A 12,590-nucleotide genomic window follows, 5' to 3' on the forward strand; every position below is an offset into this window, starting at 1 on the left:
CCAACTCTGGAACTGTCAAATCCATCATTATCCTTGTAGCCAGCTCCCAGGCCTTGGTCATCCAGCAAATCTGGTGCTGTCTTCCACCATTCACCTCCCAACACCCAGGGAATCAACACTAGGCTTTAACCCTACAGGGCACACAGGCTCCATCATGCCTCCAAGCCTCTATCCAGTTCTAGAGTCTTCCTGAGCCTTTCTCCTTCAGCAACTGGAACACAGAATTGTGACTTCCATGCTGCATTTCAAAGCTGCTGCTTGTCAGCAGCATTCTGTGTAAATGCAGCATTTTTGCACACTCACAAGTTTACCTTTGAACACAGGAGCAGTAAAATAAAAACCATCACTGAAAACTGCTGACAAACAGGAAAAAAGCACCCTGAAATCAGGACGGTAAAGAGTTCCTTCTGGAGTGACTGTTCAGCAACTTCAGCACACTTGCAAGCACATAGTACAGGCATATTCCAAAAAAGGTGTGTTCTTCTCATAGAGATCATAGATGTCCTGCAGAGTCCTGGTTTTCCTTCCAAAATGATCAAGTTTTACATGAGGCTGATGGCACATACTGTCAAATCAAGGCTTTTCCTTTACACTCTGCACTGTAAAAATGAGCTAGTGATGGTGGGGACTTGGGAGGGAGTAGGAGGAAAGGAGTGTAGTTCATGGTGATCTTCCAAAGGACTCTGGAAGCCAAAAGCACATCCTTCAATAGGGTCTCCCATGCTGGGCTTCAAAAACATGGAAATTCCCAAAAGCCACTTTCCTGGAGTGTTAGTACTGCAGTCTATTGAGCGAGTCGATGTAATGGAAAGTAGCTCCCAATGCCCAACTCGTTTCAACATTGTCAATTTTCCGGGCAAGCTGTACAAAAAAAAAAAAAAAAAAAAAAAGCCAGAAAAGTTAGAACACAATTCTTTGGGAGAATCTGAAGCATGCAAGGTGGATACAGTGCTGAAGATTATGATAAACAGTTACCACCACTGTGGGAAGAGTGTTGCAGCACCCACGATTGCAGACCATTTGTTGTAGCAAGAAGGCAAATCAAGAACCAAGCTCCTGACTCCTGCCTCAGCATCCTCCTGCCCACTCTCCCCAGAAATCCACTCTGAGCTTCACCTTAAAGCCTTGGCTCTTTGGGAAGCCGAGTTCCTGGAGCAGGAAGGTGATGTATGTGAGGTCCATGCAGAGGAAAGGACTATTTCCAGGGCTGATTTCCATGGTCTTACAAACTGAGAAGAAAGAAAACAGTGTCTGAATGCACACTGAGACTGTGGGCTCAGGTCTAACAACAGCCCTGCTTGAAAAATCTCAAGTGGATCTACGAAACAGCTCTTGTCAGTTGAACTGCGCAGTGGTGGAACCTGTTACAATGGGCCCTAAATGACATTACACACATTAGGATAAGCACATAAGCTTTGTAAGGAAGATCAAGACATTCTGTCTCTCCCCTAAGACAGAATATCTTGTTTCTTGTGTATCTCCAGGCAAAGAGCCTTTCTTCTATTTACTTCAAGTCTTCCAATAGCTGAGCAACCTCAGGTATGTTATCTTTCTTAAGCACCAGCTTAAGAAAGGTGTTGACAAAGGTGTTGAAAAAGGTCAAAAGGTGTTGACAAAACCAAAATTAAAAAAATCCAAACAAAAGAAAAAGAATAGATAAACTCAAAATGACACCCACTGCAAAAGCAAAAATTAATATAAAAATAGGTGAGATTTTCAGAAATAAGCAGAAATCTTGGTTAGATGCTATTTAGAGGGACTCAACATTTACTTAAGAGCATCAGGCTTCTTAGTGTGTCCCACATTTGCCACCTTGAATGAATTTACACACAATTACTAGTATGTGTTTGTATTTTACTCACCATATTTAGCTGCAATTTCAAAGTCACTGACAGTTAAGCTTCCTCCTTTTTCCTTATCTAAAAGAAAGACAAACAAACAAACAAAAAACCCCCCAAAACACAACAGTTTTTTATGGTCTTTGTACAAAGGCAATTGTAGACTCAAGTCATAAAAGTTGTTTGGAAATCAAACCTTGAGCCACTGAAATCAATGTCAAAATTCAGATCAGTTATAACGGTAAAAGAACTGCCAAAAGATTCTCAAGATAGATTCAAAAGCCTTGGTTTATGAAGAACCTTTAGCCTTGTTTCCTACAGAAGCTTAACAAGTTTACAGACCATCTCACCTGACTCCCATTTCTGCACTGCCCTGGACGGTGAACACCTGTGACCAGATCTGACAGGGCAGTGCTACTCTGCAACACGTTAAATCAGAAATCAGCTGTAAAAAGAGAGTGGCTGAGGAAGGGGGAATGTTTATCCAAACTAACTTGAGATCTCATTATCTGCTTTTTACCACTGAATATGACAGCCTTTTGTACACAAGCACACCACTGGAAAAGAGATGTAATGCATTCTGAATGCATGTGGAAATATCTGAAAATCTTCATTCCATCTAAAAAGGTCAGTGAAGCAAACACACAGCCCAAATAATTTTTACTGCTTTACTGCCCAAGAAATTTGTTTATCATGATGAAGCTTTTCTTATTTTGGATTTTAGAGCTAATTAGGCATCAACCATTTCTGAAATGCCAACAGTTTGTTTAAAAACTATTATCAAAAGCTATAGGTCCTATTTCACAGCCCCAGTATCTTCTCTATAGAAATTAATATCAAGTCAAGATCAATGCTGCACAACAGTGTAATGACAGACTAATTTCCATGACAGCCTAGCAAAGCATCATGATGTGTGCAAGTGCTCCCACTGCTTCCATAACTTGCCATTTAAAATGAAACCTACCCAGGAGCAGACATACCTATGAGACCAGCCTCTGCTGCACAGTCATAGTAGTAAGAGAAGATGTAGAAGTCCAGGTCCTTCACTTCTCCAGCTCTATGTACTTTTCTGTAGAGCATCTTTGCCACTTTATTAGAACAAGACTCATACAGAGGCTCACCTAAAAGAAGACCAAAAAAAACCCCACCATATTACAGGCTGAGAGTTAAGTGTATATAGAATTTATTTAGCATCTGCCAGGAAACAGGCTCCTTTTTGCAAAATTGCAAAACTCTGCATCTTCTTCCAGAGGCAGACACCCACCATCCTCAGGTTGGGACTATGTGATAGATCAGAGATGGACAACATAATTTGAGGCAGAAGGATTTTGAAAGACCTGTTCAAGGACTGCTCAGCTCCATCTGCATCACTTCTAGCAGCTTCATGAACTGGATAGATACATCATGGCACAAGACAAAGGAACTGCAGGACCTCTTTGACAGCACATCAAGAGGAGCCAGACAGGACAGTAAACAGTCTGGTGTCTTTGAAAGAGGATGAGAGTGTATCATTTGCTGTGCTAATAGCAGCTAACCTAGATAGCAAGAGTGATAAATCACTATACCTGCCTTCTGTCCTTTAATTTTGTACACTATCTCAGCATGTTGCCATTCGGATTTGAAGCCAGGTGGTAAACAAGGGCTGATCAATTCCTCTCCTTCTCCTACTGCAGAAGTAAAACAAAGCCCCATTAGGAAAAGACATAAGGAGTAAATTCAAATCCTTCACCCCAGCCCTGCTCCATACTGTCCTGCAGCCTCAGCAAAGCCCCTCCACAGCCCAGCCATGGTTTGGATGTCCCATACCTGCCCCCAGCCTGAGGCTGGAAAGAATCCAGGTCTCCTGGGATCTCTCAGTGTCACTTCCTGCATTTGTCTCAAATGCACCCAGCCATGGTGACAGGAGCCCACATGCCTCCTCCCTCATCACAGGACTACACACCCTGAGCTCAGATCCAGCATCTGAGGACTGCTCATAACTTACAGGGTTTTCCCTCAACTCCTCCCAAAATGGCAAGCCTTGCTGACATCAGCCCAAGTCCCAGGTAACTGCAAAGGGAGAAAAGCCTCTGTGAGCAACAGACATCCTTCCCCTGACACTCCACTGACAACCTAGCTGGGACATGCCAGTCTCCTCTACACAGCCAGAGCAAAGTGGCACAAGGCAGCAGCTTATTCACATGAGGGAAACAGTGTGACAGCCTGCTCTCATATTATCTTATCCAGAAGCATAATTTCTCTTTGAAAAAGCTCAGGCAACAGCTGTCAGTTGTAATCTGGCTCTTGGAGAACTGCCAATGGCATTTCCCTAACTCTACTCCTGGTACCTCACTGGGTACTCCTACCCTCCTCAAAGGCAGCCCAGACATTGCATAGAGATTGACTTTCTGAGCCCAAACACACTGCACAGCGAACACGGGCAGGAAGAAGCTGCTGGCCTCTGCCCAAAACTCTGGGAGCAGAGAAGACAGTGAGGAAGAAGTAAGAAAGACAAAGTATTATGAACTGACTGCAACTCCCATTCTCCATCTTCCTGTGCTGCTCAGTGGTGAGAAGGTATAAGAGTTGGAAGTGAAGCTGAGCCTGAGAAGGAGGGGTGGAGGGAAAGTGTTTTGATTTTGTTCTTATTTCTCATTATCTTACTGTTTAATTGGCAATAAATTAAATTAAATACTAAATAAATTAAATTAAAGTCAAGACTGTTTTGCCCATGACAATAACTGATGACCTCCTTGTCCTTATTTCGACCCATGAGTTTTGGTCATATTTTCTTCCCCCTGTCCTGTTAATAGAATTGGAGTGATAGAGGGATTTGGTGGGCACATGGCGGGCAGCCAAGGTTAATCCTCCAAAATCACGGGGCTCAAGTTTCTCTGCTTCTTCACAGTATTCATTTGCAAGGACCCCACTCCAGAAAAACACCTTAGTCTCCCTGGCTTCACAGAAAGGTTCCATCTGAGCACTGTGCTCTCTTTTCCACAACTAACCTGTATGAATATAGCCTGTAGGTGTGGTTAAACATCTGAAATGAAGTTGTGTGGCCAGATGGAGATGTCTGGAGAGTTGCCTGGAGGGAGAAGAAGATGTCACTGGCAGGTTTCTGCCAGCCAGCAGCAAACATCAACAAGGTAATCTTCCAACACATTGGGAAAAACAATCCTAGTGAAACAATCCTAGCACGATTCAGTAAGAAATTATGAATTTGCAAGGATTTCAATTTGACTGCTGACAGGCAAGACAACCACAAAACCTGGACCTGGGAGCATCTTCACATGACAGGGTTTCAACTGGTTATACTTGTGTCCACACTAATATCCTCTATAAAAGAATTACTTTCATTAAAAAGGAATCCTTACTCCAGCTCTCAACTGCTTTTGTCCAGAGAGTACAGCAACTGCCTCTTCACATGATCCCTACTACAGGAGCTGTGTGCAAACTAATAGGAAGGCCAGGCACGCATTAACTTCCTACTGGAGTGAATTCATCTGTGAACTTGCACAAGCCAGAGGAAAAGCACATCCCTGTGCTTGCCAAGGAACAGAGCGAGGATCAGCCTTTGGTCTGAAGGAATGAAAGGGCAGCCTGTTCCCCAAGTGCATCAGCACAGCTAGAGTGTTTGTGGGGAGCAAAGCTCAGGCCACAGGGCTGCTCATGCTGCTCATTTTTTAATTCCTTCTCTATGTCCTGAATTTCCACATCCCTTGTCATTCTGCTGAAACAGTGCAATGTCTTGATTATCCCAGGCTGGGACACTGGATACAGCACCCCATCCCTTTGCTTTTATGCAGCTTTACTATGAGCACTATCTCTGCTCAGGCCAAAGCCTTACAATACCAGAACCACAGGGCTTCACAGAACACTTGGAAAAATGCCACATCAGGAAGCTAAAATGGCATTCATTTGCAACTGAATGAACTCAGGACAACCAGAAACAAGGATTGAGAAGGCACCTTACTGTGTTCTTAAACCCCAGTGTAGGCTAAATGCTGAATTTGAATTCATTAATAGCCTTGCTTTTTGGGTTCTTTGTTATGAGCTGTACAAACTGAAAGCCAAGGATTAAGACATTCAGGTGAACCCTGGTGTCCTCCATGAGATAAAGCAGCCCTGACAGACTCCCCACAAGCACCACTGACACATGGAACTGGACAAAGAGTTGTGAGTGCCTCTAGGACTGACTATAAAAAGGCACATATGACCAAGTCATGTCACCCTGACAAAACTCTTGCTCTGTCTCCAAAGGCAAGCAATCTGAGCAGTTAGAGATACCTGCAGCAGCATTTCCCCACAGTGTGCATGCCCACGTTACCTTGGTGCGTGGAAGGAAGGTGATCTGTGTTGAGCCACCACCCAAATCCAGCATCCCTACACTCCTCTTCTGCGGGTCATCTAGCCTGCCTGAAATGTGTGACAGAACAGAGAAAGCCACCATGGGCACAGTGAAAAACTGGCTAGGAACAAAACCAGAGGCACAGTGGTAAGGAAAGAGAACAATCTAACTCCACTCTCAGCTTCTGCACAGCACTAAATTACACTGTTATCTATTGGGCACTGATTTTGGCTTTATCTAAATCTTAAAGTGACAAGCCTCTTATTTCTTTGGTGGCTGTTCCTGTCCTAATCACAGCAGCTTTGGTTATTGCATTCCTAAACGTTTTGGATGCAGACCTTTTGCAAACTCTCCTCTGGTAACCACTTTGTAACGCAGAGGAATGTGGTTTTCTTGGCCACCTCTCCCTCACCCCTTAGCAATATTTTCTAGATTCCTATGGCCAAAGGGATGACAGACTGAAAAGAGCTGGCCTAAGAGACTCAGCTCTCTTGGAATTCTTCCTGCTGCCAGCCAAGACCTCTGTCTGCTCTCATTTAGATCTAGCTCTTCTCACTTAGTTCCTTCAAATGCACCTTCCTGACAAGGACAGTCTGTGCCAAGTACCTCAGTACACCTCAAGATAGCTGACCTTTGAAGATCACTGCCCTTTCTGATGTTTCCTGAGAACATAAAAAGCACCAGAGCACACTGCCCCACACACTGTGTGCTGAACAGAGCACTTGGATGGCAGAGTGCTTCATGTATTGTCAGAGAGGTCTTCAGCTTATTTTTCTCTCTACTCTTCAGCTACCCTTTTCTCACTCAGCAGTGTAAACACCCGTGGCATTTCTGTGTTATAAATCTGTAAGGAAGTAGCATAGCACCTTCTTTTACTCTTTGCAGCTGCCAAGCACATCTAGAATATTCACACAATAAATTCGGCCAGAGTCACAGCAGGCTCTAAAAAGGAATAAAATGCTCTGGTACCCTACAGGGAACTGAAAGAAAAGCTACATTAAACATCTAGGAAAAAGGATTAAACTCCTCACTCCATCAAGTAAATGGACAAAATCCTAATGACTTAAATAGGCCAGGCCAAAAACAAACTGCTGACTTCTCAGAGTCTTCTTTCTCCCATTCCACCCCAGTGAATGGGCAAATTCCACACAGGGGCAGAAAAGAGCAGGAATTTCACAGCATTGGTCATATCTTTATACACATGCTCATGTACACATACCTGTTAAAAAATTTATTGTGATCCAGGCTGAAATACCTAATAAGGAAAAGATTCAGAAGACACCTGCTTAGATCATAACATTTAATCTAACAGCAGCAACAAGTAAGTCAAGTCATATTACAAGGTTTCCAGAACTGTCAGTGGCTGACAAAACTAATATTAGACTATTTGAACAAAGAGAATGACCTTCTCTCAGAGCTTATGTGATATTTGGGAGAGAAGCCCCATGAAATGTCTGGAGAAATCTGTATTTCATAGGTGAAAAACTTAGGCAGGAAGTCACAAAGGCTACAGTCCTTAGCTAAAAGACAAAGAGACTGAAACTCATATTGTTAATTTCCTAGGAAAACATCCACTGTTGACTTTTGTTTGGTGTCAGGCATTCCATTTTTCTTCATGAATATTAAGAATTTTCACCTTTCAGTGTTCTAATTTTGCCTGTTTTCCTCTAAGCATTTTTTGAGAGCTATGCTGTTTTTGTCCTCTTCTTGTTTTAATAACTGTTCCACATAAATTAGGTGAATCAGTGGCCTTATGTTAACAAATTCAAATATTTATTCATGTGATTAAAACTCAAGGCATGCCAGAGAGCACGGCCCACTTCAATCCTTGGCTGAACCTAGGCTATCATTACTATTACTGATTTTAAAACAAAAGGAAAAGAATGTCTTTCCTCCAATAAGTAGCAAGAAGAGAAACTCATAAACAGCCTCAGCTATTTTAATACTTGGTTTCTGAGCAGATTTAAAACATATTTCAAAGCTCACTTACTTAGAATTTTGACATTCTGTCCTCAACATTTTTGGATGAACATGAACTTACTTCAGCATGTATTTTCTTCCCTATATAACAATTTCTTTTAAGATTGAACTCACATGAGATAAAACTAACATTATGATCAAATACTTCCAGAGAGTTTTGATAAGCACTGTCAAGAGCAGAGTGGGCTACCCCAGTTGTGGAAGACCATCTCAACAAGCAGATATTCTGAAACTTTCCCAGAAGTGCTGACTGCACAGTGGCTTTCTGGTGATCCTACAGGAACTGCTCAACACAGAGCTTTCAAACTCAAACTGGACAACATAGCACAAGGTTTCTTTGGCAGGCACTGTCTATGGCCACATAAAAACTCTGCTTCTGTCTTATGGGTTCCCACTACAGCAGGCAGGGACTTGTCACAGTGCAGCAGGAATTTCCAGGACTGCAGAGAGTCTCCATAAAGTTACTTACCTTCATCTGTTCCATTCATTATCGACACGCAATTGTCCCTCACAAAGAAGGGAGAGGCCTGAAAAATCTCCTTCACCTGTAGTTCAAAGAAATGCTACATTCAGAGAAAGACTTTTTCAGCTGAAAAACAAGCTTTTAAAACCCTAGTTTTACACTACTACCCCCCTTCTTGGGCCAGATCCTGAATGCTGCTCACCACTTTGTTTGAAGTTCAAGAGTGCAACAAGCAGCAGCCTTTATGCGCTGGCCCTGCAGTTTGGTGCAGAACCAGGAATGGACGTGATGGGTTTTCAAGCACGAAGGCTGCTCAGAAATGCCATTAACAAGGATGGACATGGGGAGGAATCCCGTTTGCTTTGCTGGAACTGGTGACCCTCATGGTATTCATTATACATACATGGGAAAGGCAGGGGATGGACACCCTAGCTTCCAGGAATGTCTCAGGGTGCTGCATTTTTAACAGGAGCATGTTCTTTGGAAAGCAAATGGAAAGACAAGAGACAATACTTTTTCCAGCAACTTCTGAGCTTTCTCTCCTGGCAGCAAGCGTAGGCCAGCTGTGGCTTTCAGGACCAGAGGAGTAAACTTCCACAGCTCCATAGGAACTTCCTTCTTTGCTACCTCCAGGAGCTCTTTTATTCCCTGGCCACTCTGTGAGCGGAGAAAGAACAATAAAAGGCATCTTAAAAATTCTTTTGAAGGATCAAAAGGGTGATCAGAGGTATGATTTACTGTAAATGTGAAACAGAGACAAATTGGTATCAAAATGGGTCAAGAGAAGGTGCAGGACCCACCATCCCACTACAGCATAAGGTCTAGGGGATATAATGGAAATTATTGATCAACAGGTCCAAAACAGAAAGAGGTCACTTTCTCAAACAGTGAAACAGAACTCTCTGCCACAATTTTTTTGACTCAAAAGGCACTATGACAAATTCTTGGAAAGCAAAGGCTTTTGTAAAACACTATGAGCTGGGTCTAAGTCTGTCCCTTAGGAATCCCCAGGTCCCTGCAAACCAGAAGGTAAGGAAGACAGGAAAGAAATAACTTAAATTACCTTTTCGACATCATCAGCATATGCAGACAGACCTGGTTTCAGTGCTTTAAACGTCTCATGGGTTAATCTGGGAGTCTCTGTTCAAAAGCAGTATTCCAAAATAAGTAATGGCACAAATAATTTTGCATACACAAAAAGAAAACCATTTTAAAAATTCCATTATTATGTGCTAATGGAAGTCAATTGAAGCCTCTGTCTAATGACTTCAGTATTTTGGAAAGCTGCAGTACCTTGTATAAATCTGCAGTCCAGGCAATGCTACACTGGATAGAGTTTGCTGTGATACATTCTGAAATTGTGTTTCAAATGAAGCAGACAAGGAAGAAGCAAAAACATGGAGATATCAAAAAAGAAGGAAATCCATGGGCTGTTTTTAGCACCTTTGGTGGCTGAGCCTTACACCAATGCATTATGTGACCCTAAGGTGTTCCCCAGAGGCCAATCACACCATACACAGCACTGCTAATCTTCATCAGAGCCTTTAGATCACCAGCTCACAGCCTCAACAAGGTTCTTTGATCTGTAAGAGTTTCACAAATGGGAGCTGACAACATAAAAACATTAAAGCTGACTAATCCAGAGGAAAGCTGGAGCTTTTTTGTACACTTTGTCTCAATTTACAGAAGTAATTTCTGTCCAGATGCAATACACAGCAATTTTAATCAAATTATTTCCAATTTTCTGTTTTGTTTTGCAGTTTAAACCCAACACTGAAGACAAGGATGTACTAAAACAGACAATGTAGAGAGAAGCAGCTCACTACCAGGAACTGGAAATACCTAACAACCAAAAAAATTTGGAGAAATAAGGCAGTTTGAATTTATAACTCTCTCTTCCACCAGTGTGATGAAAAATTGCCATTCTTTGAGACACTACTCTAGAAGTACAGCTGCTATTTACTTCGTATTCTGACATTACAGCATTTTCTCCTTGTTGAGTATTTTCACAATTTCATCCAAATACACATGCCTGAACCATAATATACCTCCTGATGGCTCTCTGGAAAGACCTGAAGCGTGTATGTTCAAATAAACCCTAGAAACTTGTCACAAATAATCTCCTCCACAGTTTATGGAAGACTTAATCTGTCATGCAATGAGCAGGACATACCTCTTGGCTGCTGTGCAAATTTAAATATATGGATGCGAGTTCCCGTGCTTCCTGCGTCAAACATAATTCCATAAAAGACAGAGAGGTCTGTGGTCACTGCCTGATGGGTCAGTTTATCTCCCCTGCTTTCAGCAACTCCTTCTGTGGCTCCCATAAATGGTCTGGAGCCCAAGTGCCATTTTATGTATGCAACATAAACAGCTATGCATGTCAAAATCCCAAAAGCGAAGAACCGCTTTGATATTTTCATGGCTTCCATTTAACGGGATGTTTTGTTTCCTCCCTCTATCAAGTGATCTGTTCCTTGTCCTTCACGCAGAACAGGCGGTTCCCACATCACTCCTACATCCAACAGAAAAGAAAAGATCTGTTTTATTTTCCCAACCTGACAGAAGGATCTAGAAGTCAGATGCCCACGACACTGGACACTACTTTCCCAGTGAACAGAAGGAATGCAGCCTCATTTAGCACCTCCTTCAGTCCCACAGCTCACTTTGAGGCATGGAGCAGCACAAATCTTCCTTCTCCCATTGCCTAACAAGGCACAAACTAAAGAGGGTTCAGAGAAGACAAAACACAGTAACTGAAGTGGGAGGGGACCTCAAGAGGTTTCTCATCACACCTCCTGCTCACAGCAGGGGAAGCTGCTGGAACCCTCCAACTCTGAGGACAAAGATCCCATAGCTTCCCTGGGTGGTTATTTTGTTAGTTCCTGGATGGTGAGGGAGGTCCCAGAAGACTGGACAAGGACAATTTAAAATTAACGTTTAAAAGGCAAGATACAAGATCCAGGGAACTGAGTGCTCTCCTCTCCCACCTCCAACACCAGGAAAGAAACCCCAGCAAAACACAACCCACAAAATCTACAAGCCCTCAGACACTATCATTCAGATGATTAAAAAACAGGCGGTGGTGATTTATGGGGAGCAAAATTACACATCATTTTCCTTTTTTGATAGAGTAATAAAGGGAAAGGAAATCAACTGATGAAGTTGAATTAAATAAGGTTTTTGACACATATGTAACCTCTTGATGTGAACTCGGGAAGCATACAGAAGGCATGAAGGGGAGGAATTTAAAATCAAGGTGATTACAGAGTATTTCCAGAAACGTGTAACATAAAATTTCATTAAAATGGAGGAAAACAAAATCACAGGCACATATACACATAACGAATGGATCAGCTTAAGGGAAAGGGAACTGCTGATTGCCACGACACAGAAATCAGAAAGATGGCATTGCAACTAAATGAAAAATCTTCCTGGCTTCTATCAGCAGGTAGAGAGAGAGACGCAGGTGGCAAACGCTGCAGGTCTGTGGGGCGATCACTCCGATGCTCCTGGTGCCAGGCAGGCCTCAGCTGCAGCTACAGCAGCGCTAAATGTCAAAGGAGGGACAAAAGCCGCAGGGACCGGCTGATTCTCCGAGGCGACACCGCAGGAGAGCGCGGGCTTGAAAAACCAGGAGGCACGGCAGCCTGGAAGCGCTAAACCACTCCTGCCGTTCGCCTGGAGAGAATCGCGGCTGTCCCTTCCCTGCCTTCGTCAGAGAACGCCAAGACTTGCCGCAAGGGAAAAGCTTCCCGCTGGCGCCTCGGAGCCGGGAATACAGCCGACAGCCCGGCACACCCCGGGCCGGCGCGGGCCCGACCCGCCCACCCCGCGGGGTGGCCGCTCACACACAGACCACTGTCCCGCCGTCCGCAATTCCTCCTTCCTTTTTCCTCCCTTTCTCTTCTTTCCTCCCTCCTCCCTCCCGAACTCACGCCGGCCCCGCCATGGCACCGCCGCCGCCCGGCTCGCGGCC

General features: G+C 43.5%; 1 protein-coding gene across 2 annotated transcripts; it reads right to left on the bottom strand.

Annotated features, from left to right (window-relative positions):
* Positions 1–224: 224 nt before the first annotated feature.
* ENTPD6 (ectonucleoside triphosphate diphosphohydrolase 6) lies at positions 225–11,177 on the bottom strand. Of its 2 annotated transcripts, none has more exons than XM_066316724.1 (13): positions 10,785–11,177; positions 9,675–9,751; positions 9,125–9,268; positions 8,618–8,693; positions 7,384–7,423; positions 6,148–6,232; positions 4,826–4,905; positions 3,823–3,887; positions 3,404–3,505; positions 2,819–2,959; positions 1,863–1,919; positions 1,117–1,229; positions 225–861 (listed from the first exon to the last, which is right to left on the bottom strand). In XM_066316724.1, the coding sequence occupies exons 1-13, from the start codon at positions 11,041–11,043 to the stop codon at positions 772–774; spliced, it is 1,329 nt and encodes a 442-aa protein (XP_066172821.1). In that variant the 5' UTR covers positions 11,044–11,177; the 3' UTR covers positions 225–771. The 2 variants fall into 2 exon arrangements, with proteins under 2 accessions (XP_066172821.1, XP_066172820.1); XM_066316723.1 differs by having other exon boundaries at positions 6,148–6,236; positions 7,388–7,423; positions 10,785–11,175.
* Between the last annotated feature and the right edge of the window lie 1,413 nt (positions 11,178–12,590).

Source organism: Sylvia atricapilla, chromosome 3 (assembly GCF_009819655.1).
Source record: "Sylvia atricapilla isolate bSylAtr1 chromosome 3, bSylAtr1.pri, whole genome shotgun sequence".
NCBI classification, from domain to species: Eukaryota; Metazoa; Chordata; class Aves; order Passeriformes; family Sylviidae; genus Sylvia; species Sylvia atricapilla.